The 15,248-nt window shown below is 39.4% G+C and overlaps 1 protein-coding gene across 18 annotated transcripts in view; it reads right to left on the bottom strand.

The window, feature by feature from the left end:
• Positions 1–15,248, bottom strand: part of ERC1 (ELKS/RAB6-interacting/CAST family member 1) — a 153,079-nt gene that overhangs the window by 85,932 nt on the left and 51,899 nt on the right. For 11 of the 18 annotated variants that reach the window (XM_077935148.1, XM_077935155.1, XM_028746641.2 and 8 more), the window contains 2 exons: positions 12,362–12,555; positions 5,207–5,218 (listed from right to left, as the gene is read on the bottom strand). In XM_077935148.1, the coding sequence (XP_077791274.1) occupies positions 5,207–5,218; positions 12,362–12,555 (206 nt within the window). The remainder of the gene's footprint in view (positions 1–5,206; positions 5,219–12,361; positions 12,556–15,248) is intronic. The other 7 variants (XM_077935160.1, XM_077935161.1, XM_077935156.1 and 4 more) reach the window with 1 other exon arrangement.

Genomic DNA, 15,248 nt, shown 5'->3' with positions numbered 1-15,248 from the left:
GGAGGTGCACACAAACTGCACCTCAAACATCTTTACACATCATGCTCTCCCGCCCCTCCCCATGTTGTGTGGGTCTGCAGTGGGGCTTGTTCACAATTCTCTGTGTGACTGTGCTCAAGAGAATGCAAGCAGAAGTCTCCCACAGACCTTCACTGTGCAGTCAAGGGCTGATAGGGGCATGATGTGTTGGGAGAGGGGTTTGTATATGTGCCTCTCCCCACGGTTTGAATCCTTGTTCACTAGAGCACACCTCTTCACTGTTCAAATGGCAGTAGGCCAGCCATTGTTGGAGTCTCTAACACAGAACATCTGAGGGGGTGACTGACCCCATGTAAGCCTGGAAGACTTTTATAATGCCTTCTAAAAGGTATGAACTTGTGGCTGCATCACACATTTCTTGAGTGGAGAGAAAACTACAGAGGCACTTGTGTCCCTGAGTGAGCTAGAATCTTATCTGGTGCTACAAAGAGCAATACAATTTCTCTGCTGATGGGTTAGAGTACTTGTGCAACCTCTTCTTTTAATCATGCCTAAAGATAGGAAATGGGCCCAAATGCTGGCCAATGCTCCTCTTGCATTAGTGGCACAGAGATCGATAACAGGAACCCAAGTTCCTGATGGTCTGAAGGTAGACGAGGTCACCACCTTGTGGAAGCCAAGCAGGTCTGGGTCGAGTTACTGCCTGGGTGGTGACCTCTTGGGAACCACACATACATCAACTTGGATTCCATGATGGAAGGAAAGTGAGATTGAAATGCGAGAAAATAAATAAAATGAAATAAATAAGTAAGTGCTATTCATTGGAACTCATTTTGGTTTAGTTTTGATAAACCATAAAACATACATGGTTTATAGTGGGGTAGGGGGACTCTATAAGCTATATAATGACTGTCTACTTTGTCACTAATAGGTGCACATAAATCATTTGTTATTAGTCTTTTTTTAAAAAACACCCTCTGGAGGCTGTATTTGCTGGAATAATCTGATGCACATAAATTAAGTTTGAATAATAACCTCAATTATCTTTCTAATGATGTCACACTGGATCATTTGTTTACTTTGGGATATGTTAACATGACGATATATTGTAATTTAAACATTTTACATAATGGTAAATGAAAACACTGTGCTCCATCAATTTCCCTAAAAAACAACCTCTCCCGTCCCTAAATAATTTCCCATGTGGCGCTTTCAAAAGCATTGTGAGCAGTCAACAACACAGGGAGAGAATAAATGTGCATACATGTGCTGAACCCTACAATATCTGAAAATTATTTTAAAATAATAGTACAAATATTATACTCATTTGGGCACATAAAGAATGTGAAATCTACTCTGTATACTGTACTACTGCACTGTAGATTGAACTATTGTATTGCATTGTATGTGGCTACCCTTGAAGACAGTCTAGAAGCTGCAGCTAGTGCAGGATGCCACTGCTAGACTAGAATTGCAATGGTTGCTCATTTGCTGTTTGGTCTAATTTAAGGTGTTAACTTTAGCGTGTAAATCAATAAATGACTTTGAGCTGAATACTTTTATAGCTGCTTGGTTGAATCCTATGTTCTATGTGGAAGGTCCTTTTTGTGGGTGTGTTGATGTGCATAACCTGATACACAGTGACACAGGATAGGACCTTCTCTGTGACACTGCCCCAGGTACAGAATTTGAGGTTGTCCTATGCTCAGTGGCGTAGCGTGGGGGGTGCAGGGGGGGCTGGCCGCACCGGGCGCAACATCTGGGGTTAGGGCAAATCCACAGGTTAGGGGGCGCAAACCCACGGGTTAGGGGGCGCAAATCCACGGGTTAAGGGGCGCAAATTACTTGCCTTGCCCCGGGTGCTGACAACCCACGCTACGCCACTGCCTATGCTATTAACCTTTTGGTTGGAATTTGAAGATTGCATAAGCATGTATCTAAGTATGTCCTGTATCTTGGCTGATTCATGCAATATTTGGAAGGCCACCCAATACAGACATAGAAGGCAATTAATATCATGCTATAAGCTGATTGAAGAGAGAAGCAGTTATTCTATAATCCACACCCCCTGCTTTTGGTCTTGCTTGTATGTTTAATTTGTTATTATTTCCAGAGGGGGCTCAGTCAACCCCTACCATTACATATTTTAAAAATAGTTTGAGGCAGAGTGAGGAAATAGAGGATATATAAGAGAAGGTATGGGCTATATACAATAATCTTATCATTGATTTGTATTTTATATGATTGAAGACTTTAATAAACTGTTGGCAACACGGGCATGTACTGAAACAAATTGACATTTTTATGTTCTTAGAGTTGACAAACTTAAATGTAGTTGTGGAAATGCCTCCAGGTATGAATATGGGACCTGTTTCAGACATTTAGGGGGAACTCTTTGGATGGGAGGAGGAATGAGGGCTCATTTCCCTTCTCCTAAAGAAACATGGGACAGAATTCACTCAGGGTGAGCGCACTGAAGTTAATGAACATGGCCAAGGTCAGTCCATTAATTTCAATAGGCTTACTACCACCCATGGGATGCAGGCATCATGTTCATAAACATGGCCATCTGATTTGTGCAAGCCTTCTCCCTAAATAATAGGATGGTGGGATATGATGATATATTGATGTTATGGCAGAATGACAAAGAGGTCATATTACACTCACTGCACAGCTGTCAACTTTCAGATTTGAAAATAAGGGATCAGCAGCCTCGAAAATAAGGGACCAGCAGCCTCACCTGTCCCGGGGAGCCTCGAAAATAAGGGATCAGCAGCCTCACCTGTCCCTGGGACAGTCTACGGGATATCTAACAATCCAGGATAGAAGCGGGAAGCAGCGGGAAACGGCGCTGGGATAAGGGAATTTCCCGCAAAAAAAGGGAAGATTGACAGCTATGCACTCACTGGTCTTGTTACCAATATGATGGAGGGGAGAACTGTGAGGGCTCTTTTGCCCCTGAGCTTTTGAGCAGTTGCATACATACATATGTACATACATACATCAAAGAGACTTTGCTCTTTGCCGAAATATTTTGAATTATTACTTTCCACGTGTTTAGTATGCTAGGTAACATGTGCCTGATTAGCTTGAGTTGAGGCATCAGTCATGGCAAGACCCATACCTCCTGGAAAATGTGCAGAAAATTTGGGACCAATTTCCAATTTAATGACCCACTTCTTACAACTCAGTTTTAAGAGCTGGTAGAAGACTTATGAAGCAGTTGAATTTGAGGATAGCACAGAACCAGAATATTCACACCTTGTGAAAAATTTGTGCATATGTGCATTTGCACATGCGTGCAAGACTGCTTACTTGGCCAGTTAGCTGCAAGACAATCATTTCATTATAAACTCAACATGGTAAGTTTATTAGTGTTGCACTGAGACCATTTCTGCAATATGAACTAAAAATCAAAATATTTAAAAGGACTTTGGCTTTTAAATGCTGATTATCAGTAGGCCAGTACAGTAGCTGTCCTTAAGATATAAGAAGTTACTCTAATTCTGCTATATGCATTTCAGACTTAGAAACTGCAACTATTTGTACTTAGAAAAACCAGCTGAACATTTTTTCTCTGGAGAATAGAGATGACTTTTTAAATTAGAGCCTTTACACCATTTCCTTTTTTATAAAACTCCTTGACAATTATGCCATTTCATTGCAAACTTCTGGCACATGCCTTTAGGGCGAACATATGTTCAGTATTGCTCATGTCTAGCTGGTGAAATGCGATAAGATCTCTTTCCTGCTGGCTTCTTACCCAACTAGAAATTAAAGCACTGTTTTGCTTGGATTTTTTTTTTTAATTATCCTTTATGGTCTTTTGCTCCAAACTATTTCAGACCTGACTGGAAACATACCTGGCTAGAAGAACACTGGGATTTGCCAGCCCTGTCTTCCATGTTTCACCATCTTCCCCCATATGGCATTAATAAAGCCACATGCTAAATTTTCTGGGGTTCTATGGCACACTCAGGATATGAATTACTGTAACAATGTGTTTTTAATTTTTCTCCCACTAAAGGCGATGAAATCAGGTAGTGTTACTGTTATTCTTGCTTCCCAAGTTTATCCTCCTCTATATATGGGTAAGTGGAGTTATTACCAGTGGGGTTGCTGATCAATAGCTCAACACAGGCTTTTGTTGTAAGTTTGGTTATACAAATATTTTTGGAACTTTAATAACTTCCTTTTGATTATTCTTGCAACTTCCAAAAAAGAAACATGTGTAACTTTGGCATAACAACCAGAGTGCTCTTTCTGACAATAGCACAGCACACCATAATATCCTAAATTAGAAATACATCCCGCATACTCAAAATTTTGCAAGTGTTCAGACATACATAAAACAAGTATGCACAAGTTCAAAACTAGCCTCTAAATGGTATACTTCCCCCTCAAAGCAGCCCTCTATATTTGCATAAGCATTGAAAACAATGTCCCATACAATCCTTATTTGAAAAATATGTGTACTGATCAGCTAATTTATTACTCTCATACAATGGGATTATTTTGCAAACAGCCACAGCCCGTAAGTATAGGGTCAGATTTAAAACTTCGCATTGAAGACATAAAACACACACACACAATGATTAAGACGCACGACCAAAACTCCTGGGTCTTCCAATAGTAGGCCATTCAACTGATTTTCCAATTACAAAGAGAAGTACCACTCAGGACTCTCTTATTTTCAGGTACTGGCTCAAAATGATAAAATTGACTAAAGTTTTAATGTTATGTCAAAATGTCTGCCCGTGCACACAGATAAATCAATAAGGTGTAGGACAAGTGAATTCTTGAAAGATGTGGCAACACGCAGACAGTACGGATTCAAGATGGCCCATAGCCACTGTTGATACAATGTACTCACGCCTCATTGGCCTCTAACTCACCAGGCAGAAGATGGAGAATCTGAACTTGGATGAGGTGACACAGAGCCTGCAATGCAGATACTCAGTGCAGGACTGGATGAAGCCAGCCAATGTGCTGACTGTCCCACTCTCCCCTGCTCATCATTTTGGTAAGAGTTTGCTAATGTCTGAACAAACAACAGTAGCTACTGCCAGCACATCCAAGTTTTGTGCTATAAACTACTCTGTAGTCCAGCTCTCCTATATAGAGTAAGATATTTCTGATCCCGTCTTCTAGAGAAGAAAATTGGGTTTCACTACCTCAGATGTAGATGTACCTCTCTAATAAAATCCTTAAATTAATATATACTGACCTTGAAGTGAGGCTGAACCAAGCAGCAAATCCAGGGTAGGAAATGTGAAAGAGAAAGTTAGAGAAAAGGTTAATGAGGATACACTCCAAAGTTAAGACATCAAGAAAAGTGACAAAGGAGCAGCACAGCATCAGAAAGCAAGACAAGAAAGAAAGGCAAGGCTTTTTCAACCAAAATCCTCCATTCTGGTAAACTTCCCAGCAACAAAAAGAATTAATTATAATTTTTTATTTATTTAATTTCTATGCTGCCCTATACCCGAAGGTCTCAGGGCAGTTTGAACCACCCAATTAGATTACACCATTCAACACATAAGGAGTGCTCCAGAAAATGCCTTCTTTTTGATTATTTTGTTTCCTTTCTTGGAGCAATAGTGTAAAGACAACTCCAAAGTTTGCATGGATCAAACTGGAAAGCAACTGTCTACTGCTTGAGAGAATATTTTATGGAACATAGATGTTAGCAAGATGACAGTTCTGGGAAATCAGACAACTTTCTTCAGGCTGCCTCCCTCTCAGATTTAAAATTTATTCCAAGAAAATATCTTAATTCATCTCAACAAGAAGGCCAAAATTAAGTGAATCACTACACCACAAGCCTTCATGTGTTGCTCATAAAACTTTAAGAAAACCCAGGAACTACTTCTCATTTTGTATGAATTCTTTAAACACCTAAGAACATTTTCAAGCTTGCTGTCAAGTCAGCTATATTTTAAGTCTATATAATGAGGTGCAATCTAAAAAACAATAATGAACATGCTACTTCTAGTCAGTTCCCTCCAACCCTATGGACTGGGAGGCATGCTAAAGACTACCTGTTGGAGGTTACTGCACAGCCGTGGGCCTCAGGAGTTCATTATTGCCTTTTTTGCTTTAATTCAAACACCCTGTTTTCAGAGTTATCTATGGTCAATTTCACTGATAAATATGATATTGACAAACAAAATCAAAGCAGCATTATTCTTCATCTTCTTGATTTAGCAAGTTGCAAAGAAAGTTTTGTCTTGTTTTTAAAAGCTAAAATTATGGCTATTTAGGACAATCATTCAACCCAGATCATGCTCTTCCTCATCAGGAACAATATATTGTTCCTCCTCTCTAAGAGAATCATGAATGTGAGAAACAGATCACTAAATAACATATAAATGTTCAAGAAACAGTCGTGGTAACCTATGAACTGGCTCTATCTTAAACGTACTCTAGGAATGCAGTACAAATATTCGGATCCAGAAGTGACCACCAGAATTTTGACTTACTAGCAAAAATATGTCTTGAGTAAAAGCTAAATTATTATTTGTTCTCTTACTCAGTTTTACTCAAGAGCTTCCTACTATATATAACTGTAAGCCAGTTTAAGGCTACTTTAAAAAGGTTATATCCAAAACCATCAGGTTGATTTGTGTAAAATGCACATTTTTTTCAAATCGATGCACTGCCTCATTTCAAAGTCATTTCAATGGATTAAATATACCAACTATACAAATTGCTAAAAACTGAAGACTGCCACTTCAAAAGAAATGTGATTAGAAACATAGCGGATCTGATACTTGACAGACCACTACTAATGATACCAGTCAATTCAGCTAAAAAGTTACCTGCTGCTCTGAAAGTTAACTTTCAACTGCAAGTTGTCATCTTTAGATACATTTACAACAAGAAAACAGATTTTAAAACAGCTGTGTTTCAAAAAAAAGTTAGCAGCTTAGAACCTACTGATTTTGGGTCAGTATTACACTGCAGCTACTTACTATTTACTCTAATATCTCAGAGGGATTGGGGTAAGGAAAGCATAGAAGTCAGGAAAGGACAATGAAACGTCTACTTCAGATTATTTATGACCAAATTTATTTTTCCCCTGTAGAAATGTCCTTTTTTCATTTGCCAACATCAAGGACAGGGCCAGAAATGACTGATGAGATGTGCTTTATTCAGTTAAATGTCAAAGACCTCAGAGAGAAAAAATAAACATTACCTAGTTTGTTTTCTACAAGACTTTGTATTGATACCAATTTAATACCGGGCAACAAAAATATAGCAGGCACTGGAAGCTTGTGACCTGGCAGTTCATCAACTAGCCAAAAACCCTGCTGGTTGCTTTATACATTTAGAACATGCCTAGAATTGCAGAGCAGCTTGGAAACACTCTGTTTAAACGTACAACATCCTTTAAAAAACCTACATCAGTGAAATTGACTTAAATACAAAACAGCAAGCAACTTCGCCAAACAAAGCAGGCCTGAGCAAGCAAGATCAGTTAGAATGAGGCAACTCAAATTACAAAATAATGCATCCATTATTGCAAGCAACGTTTTCCTCCAAGCACACATGCTACCCGCATTCCTTACAACATTGAGAAGCAGCCTCCAAACTTCAAGTGTATACCTTTGATACAATGTGTTACAAAATTGAAGGGAAATGGTACATAGGGTGAAGTGATGCATTTCTAAATAAAGTTTGAGCAAAGTTCAATAATTTCAGGTCATTTCACTACTTCAATATGAGCTAAGCATATGGCTTAAAGATGACACAATCCTCAAACTAGCATTTTTAAAAATTCTGTTTATTTTGGGAAAGTCTTCCCTCCAGCCCCCTCCCTGGCTATTTAAGTCAGTGTGCTTAAGACAAGCAGTCTTCACTGGATTCCCTGAACAGAACATCACTGGAGCTGCAGTTTGTCACAGTTACATGGGCAGAGTCAGTATTGGGTCCATCTCAAGTGGCGGATGAGGGTTGGATTCTTAGACCAGTTGGGCAGGAGTTTGGGTATCCCCCAAGGGAGCCTGGGGGGTGCTTCCTGTCCAAATACCCAAAAGGGGCAGAAAGGCCTTAGTATCCTTACTAGTGATCGGGGGACGGAGGGTCTCTGGATATGAAGCATGTCAATAGGTGACCCACGACAGTGGCCAAACCCTACTTCTTATCCATAAACCAGCAGGCAGGCTGGTTGATTACACAATGCCTATGCCCAAACCTGCATAAATCTGTAATCAATAAAGTTGTGGCCTTATCTGATCCCAGCACTGGTGCCTTGTGTCTTATTTTATATCTTAACTGCCTGTTCACCCTCCACCCCTCATGGCTTCACTTGCACCTGGGCCCGCAATTAGTTATAAACAGCTTATTAAGGAAAGGTGAATGATGGGCACCCTGAAGAGAATGAAAAGTACACTCATACAGGTTTATGTACCTGCATTTGTGTAGGGATCACCACTTGTACCTGCATTTGTGCAGGGATCAGTATCAAAGGCCCTGTTCTCTGAGCTGCCAGCAAGAGCTGTTGGGTTAACAGGGCTCGCTCAGTGGTGACCCCATACCCCATGAAGAGACACAGGGTATTATCACAACTATGTGTTTTTCTTTTAATTAGAATAAAACCCTATAAAATATATATTTTTATTTTAGTTCCTGTTCAGTTGGATTGTGCTATACTAGAAATATTTATATACATGGAGCTGTAAACCATCTTATGGGGGCAGTGTGCCTTCAAAGACAAATTAAATAAATATTTAAATACATAAGCAAGATGTTTCAGAGTTGTGTGTTATCTTTCAGTTTTCTCATTCTAATTTTAAAAACACACAAAACATGTTTTATATAGGTTTGAAAGCACAATTGAGCCAAACAGCTTGAAACTGAAATGGTCTGAAAGTAATGGAGCTATAGTGCAGGAATTCACAGAAATACAACCACCAAAAGAAGAGGAGGTCAAAACACAAGTCATTCAAAAATGCTGATAATATGATACCAGCAGAACTAGTGCTCTAAGTTGTATTCCAGGGTCTACAAATGTTGCATAAATCCAATTAATGTGGCACATTGGCAGACATACACACAATGACTACAGCAAACCCCAGCAGAAATTGCAGCCAGTTAGCAGAAAGCAGCATTCCGCCAGCAAGAAACAATAGCCTTGTAAGAAACTCACTTTCCTAAAAAGTCCCATACAAAACCCCCTACAGGCTGGGGTGGAGAGACAGACACCTGGTAGGGGGAGCATATTCTGTGCGAAGCGTGCCTTCTGAGAAAAGGCATGGCCAAAAAACCACAGGCACAAAACAACCCAAGGGAACCAGGAAAGACAGAGAGGGAGAACACAAAAGAAACATCAATGAAACATTAGATGATTGTGGGATGACAATACATAAAGAGAGCAAGTAATTAGTAAAACGAACTAGAAAGCCAGACATTTGATACGTGAACAGAACTGCGTAAAAACAAAGCCATTCACAAACTGGATGCGTTCTTCATTTGATTTTCAACTTAATCTATTGAAGTGTTTTCACCTGTTCAAAAAGAGCTAAGAACCAGCCTCTGATGATGCAATCCTAAACATATTGAACAGGGAGTAGTCCCATTGAACATAGTGGAACACTTGGAAGGATTGCAGGCACTTTGGGGGCCTTGAAGTTCTTAAGGAGGGGGCCAGGCTCCCTTAATATTGAGTGGTGATGTGATCAGCACATTGCACGGCGTGGTGTATAATAAATAATAATAATTTATTATTTATACCCCGCCCATCTGGCTGGGCTTCCCCAGCCACTTTGGGTGCCTTCCAGCAGAATATTAGAATACAATGATTCATCAAAAATTAAAAGCTTCCTTAAACAGGGCTGCCTTCAGATGTCTTCTAAAAGTCTGATAGTTGTTTATTTCTTTGACATCTGATGAGAGGGTGTTCCACAGGGCAGGCGCCACTACCGAGAAGGCCCTCTGCCTGGTTCCCTGTAACTTCACTTTTTGCAGGGAACTCCCCACCTTCTCACTATATAGAAGGATCTGGCAACTTCTGTTTCAGTGTATCTGAAGAAGTGTGCATGCACACGAAAGCTCATACCAAGAACTAATTTAGTTGGTCTTTAAGGTGCTACTGGAAGGAATTTTTTTTGTTTTGACTATGGCAGACCAACACGGCTACCCATCTGTAATCATCAACTAATTTCTTCTTTTTCTCTCATTTATGGAGTGGCACCCTGGTATAAAGGCAGTCGCTAGTCTGAGTCCAGCTTGAAAAGCTATTTTTATCAGCCAACTTCCCTATGGTAAGGTAGTAGGTGTATAAGTACAAGCTGCAGGGGAAGCTAATGCTACAAATGTGGTGTGTCTCAGCCAGTTAGTTAATCTAGTGGTGTCTCCTGTACAAATTAAAAACATGTTTCAGAATAATCAACTATGCTTTAAAAAAGTGATTTTTCTTGTTATCTCTTACAGATGGGAAGAATGTGGTAACAAAGGAATATCTCAAATACTGAACATGTTTCCTCCAATTTGAAATGGAACCATATAATCTTTGGTTTCAACTGGAGAGTAATAAACTCTATTGAGAATTCATCCTTCAAGACTGTAGGTTACACTCAGAAAAATGAACCATCCATTTACAGTTATAGTACAGCAGAAATTCTGAGAGAAGACTAACAAAGCTCTCCATAATGACTGACCTTGGAAGAAGTTGAAAAGAAAGATGGTGGGATTTAGAAACATTTTAAATGTAAAAAGAGGACAGGAAAAACTCAAAAGATTATTCCAAGGTTTTAAACCTCTATGATAAGGAAGGTAACAATATTTTCAACAGTGATAGAGAAATCTGCACATATTTTGAGGTTGAAGGAACATCCAAACATGCATATTGGTAGGATACAGAGAAATGCAAAATTGGACCAAAATCAAATACTGGTGAAGGAAGATAAATTTGGGAGATATCTATATAAGACTAACAAATTAAATTTCAAGAATATTATGTAAAACTTCTGCAATTCTATTTCAACTGTCCTAACAGACATTTTGGAATTCAAAATTCAAAAATAAAGGAAATGACCTATTTCCCCCCTTGTGGCCAACAGAACACCATCCATGGAAATGTTCAAAGTTTCATTGAAACATAATGAATATTTTCAAAGCTCTCTACTGTTTCAATGAAACAGGAACAGATGCCATCCAAGGTAACAAACTTGAACTGTTAATCCAACTGAGAGGCTTCATGCAAGTTAATTATTTGTGTGTTCCTAATGAATTGAGAATATTGTTTTGGCACCTTTGAGTAGATTCTGCATATCAAAGAAGATAAAAATGTGAAGCAGTAACACCAAGTATTTACAGATGTGCAAATTCTCCCTACAATAAATTCTCTTAATTATATTCTCTGGAGTTCTGAGTAGATTTCTTTATACAAATGCCGCCCATAACTATTAAACACATTCAACATCTAACTCAACATTGAAATATTAAGTCAGATGAACAAATTTTGGGCAATGAGGGAACGCCAAGCAGCTACTGTGTTTCAAGAATTAATATATTCACCAAGGAAAATTCTACTCAGGTGGTGGTCTTAATCTATGTGATTTTCCTGGCACTTGACAAAATGCAGTTGAATCCATATGAAATAATGTTAAGGAAACCCATTCCGGCAAAAGAGGAAAAGTTAGTGCACCGCCAAGAAATGAACCTCCATATTTTACCTTTCAAGGCAACTGTTGGTCAAACTGTAAATAATACTTATATGTCACTGTTTTAGAACGGACTAAGAGTTTACGACTGCAGTTCAGGAGAAATTTTAAAAGCCTAATAAATGGCTAATAGTTTTGTTCCATTTTCCATCTAAGGTGTTGTTCCCATGACTTCTCCAGTGACCCAACTGCTAGCTGTTCAAATCTAGTGGGGATATTAAGTCCTACCTAATTTCTATCCACAGAAAAAGATGGGCTTGGGGAAACCACATCACTAAGAAAGTATTACCAAGAAGAGCATTTTTAGCTGTAAGATGCCTTGAGTCTTTGTCAGGGAAAAAGGAGAGGTGTAAATAAATATGTAATAACAATATAAGAACTGGAAATCCTGTTTCAAAGCTACTAAGTGGCATTCTCCTGTTTAATTTCATATGGCTGCAGAACATGTTCTCATATAGGCAGAATTAGTCCTCACATCAAGTTGCATATTAAAAATGCTTAGTATTATCTGTGGTACTTGTACTATAGTAAATCATATAAATTTGTCAGGTTCAAGTATGCATGTACAGTACATGAAACGAAAGCCAGCTTCACTGAGCTACCATTGTTTCCTGCAAAAACCCTTAACTAACTTTTAGAAACTCCCCCAATGCCCTATTTTGAATGGCAACAAGTTGAAAACCTGATAATGGGCTTCTCTCCCATACCCTTCTCACCTTTCTAGTTCTGCTATCTTCTTGTCTTTATCATTCTTCTCATTCTCCATCTCTTTCAGGATTTCTAGCAGACGATCCAGTTCAGCTTGAGCCTTACTGGATTCTTCCCGGTAGCGAGCCACATCTCTTTCCAATTGCTGAAATCGGTCACTCATCTCTGGACTGGCCCTAGCCTCCAATGTTGCTTCATGAGCCTGCACAAAAAAGTATCCCAAGAGTTATTCTTTGTATCCATATTCACATTTGTAACAGAACACATTCTGTTCCCAAGACACGACACAAGAGTCCTGCTATATCAAACCAAAGGTCCATCTAATCCACATCTTGTATCCAACTCTGACCAGTCAGCTTGTGAAGAACATGCTAACCCTGCAATCTCTTACCTTCTTACTTCTCTATCTAGCCCCAATGACTGAGATGTTCTTGCTAGGAACTTTACCAGGGCACATTCCAAGAATCATCTCAAATGCACAGGCTTAACGGGGAGGGACAGGCATCCTTTCCCACTTCTAGCCTTCTTGTTGTTAATCAACATTTCTCTCTATGTGCAATCAACACCTCAGTCAGGCAACTCACTCCACTGAGCCCCAGACCCTTTGTTGCTACTCATGACCTACCTGATAAAATAAAATAAAATAAAAAATACAGGAAGGCCTCCTGTCCCAATCTGTCACTTCCCCATGATCCTAAGAAATGATGCAGTGGAGCAGGATAGTGGGAGGAGAGCAGAGTTTCGATACTTTTTCACAGCAGGAAAAAGTTGGAAGTAGTACTTGCCAGTTTTGCAAGCTTCAGGCATTAGAGGACAGGACTATCTTTGGACATGATCGCTGTCTTGGGGAGGCTAGGCCCTGGCACTGACTGGCCCAAGGTCACCAAGTTACGTTCATCACGGATCACAGATGCGAACCCACATCTTTTGCTACTAGCTCATCATTTATTGACTTCTCTTGGGGCGGGGGACAGTGGCTGTGGAATTTCTTTGGGGTGCTGTGAAGCTGTACATTAAAAAAATTCCAAAGTAGATTTCACTAGCCTGAAGTCTGTTCACATCTGTTGCAAATTACTTATTATTAAAAGGAAAATATAAATTAAATGTGCGTGATTTTCTTTCCATAATCTAAAGTTCAAGGAGGAAAATAGTAGTTGTTCCATGTATTGTTTTTATCTACACAGAGTTTCTCTTCTCTTATCCTTTTCCTCTTTAATGTATAAATTTTGCTCTCAATGGAAATGAATATCAACTTGCCCACTTGCACCTTCCCCTACTTCCCCTTTGCCATTCTCACAGCTGTCACACACTGAGTCAACATCTAGAGTTATCCACAATGATCCAAAGGTCACATTCTTGGTCAGTTACTGTCAGTTTAGACCCCATGAGTGTATATATGAAATTAAGATTTTCTTTCACCCTGGCATACACCACTCTACCATTGTTTACAGTGAACTACATTTGCCATTTTACTGCCCACTCAATTTGGAGAGGTCCTTCAGGAGCTCTTCACAATCTCTTTTTGTTTTAACAACTGAACAACTCAGTATTGTCAACAAGCTTGGCCACCTCACTGTTCACCCGTAAAGTGTCAGTACTGATTCTTCTGGGCTCCACTTTCTACATCACTCCATTCAGAGAACTGTCCATTTATTCCTACTCTCTTACTTAACCAGTTCCTGATCCACAACAGGACCTCTCATTGTATTCCATGACTCTTACATTTACACAGAAGCCTTGGCTGAGTTACCTTGTTGAATGCTTTTTGAAAGTCCAAGTACATTATGTCAACTGGATCACCTCTATCTATATACTTACTGACACTCTTAAAGGTAGGTTTATGAAACCAGACTTGCCCTTGCAGAAACCATGCTGCCTACACTTCAGCAAGACTTGTTCTTCTATATGTTTGGTTATTTTATCTTTAACAATACTTTCTACATGTTTTCCCATCAAAAAAGTTAAGCCTATTGGTCTGTAATTTCCAGGATCCTCCCTGAATTCCTTTTTAACAACTAGTGTTGCACTGGCAACTTTCCAGTCCTCAGGTATGGAGAAGGCTGGTCTGAGGCACAACATATTTTTGTTATAGGATTACCATTTTCACATTTGAGTTGAATTCTCAGCTGGATGCCCTCCAGACCCAGCAACGTGTCAGTTTTCATTTTGTATATTAAGTCTAGAACTTAATCTCTTATACCACTATCTGCCTCAGTTCCTCAGACTCCCTTCCTGCAAAAGTTAGTTCAGGCACTGGGATCTGCCCTATATCTTACCCTGTGAGGACAGGTAAAAATAATTAATTCAGCTTCTCAGCAATCTCCTTACCCTCCTTTAGCACACATCCAAGAGTCCAACTTCCTCCCTAGATGGTTTCCTGCTACCAATATATTGAAAGAACTTGTTGTTGTTGATCTTAGTCTTTTTAGCATTGTGCTGTGCAAATTCTTTTTTAGCATCCCTTTCTGTCTACCCACATTTATTTTGCCGAAGTTTGTGTTCCTTTGTTCTCTTCATTAGGGCAAGGCTTTCAATTCTTGAAGGAACTCTTCTTGCCTCTGATAGCTTCTTTAACTCTGCTCATTAAGCATGCCAGCATCCTCATGGTACCTTTCCTGATCTGCAATATACACTCCCAAGGATTTTGGAATTATTTCATATTTCATAGAATTGTAGGGTTGGAAAGGACCCTAAAGGTCATCTATTCCAATACCCTGCAATGCAGGAATCACAGCTAAAGAATCCCTGACAGATCCTCTGTTTAAAAACCTCCAATGAAGTAGAGTCTACCACCTTCAAATTTGTTACAGCACTCCTATACTTCACATATAAAAAATAGGATCTGAGAAATACAGATTAGAAAAGCAACTAAGCATAGAAGCAGAAAGGTAGCAG

The sequence above is a fragment of the Podarcis muralis genome, chromosome 10 (assembly GCF_964188315.1).
Source record: "Podarcis muralis chromosome 10, rPodMur119.hap1.1, whole genome shotgun sequence".
NCBI classification, from domain to species: Eukaryota; Metazoa; Chordata; class Lepidosauria; order Squamata; family Lacertidae; genus Podarcis; species Podarcis muralis.
This window is presented reverse-complemented; position numbering and strand designations above follow the sequence as displayed.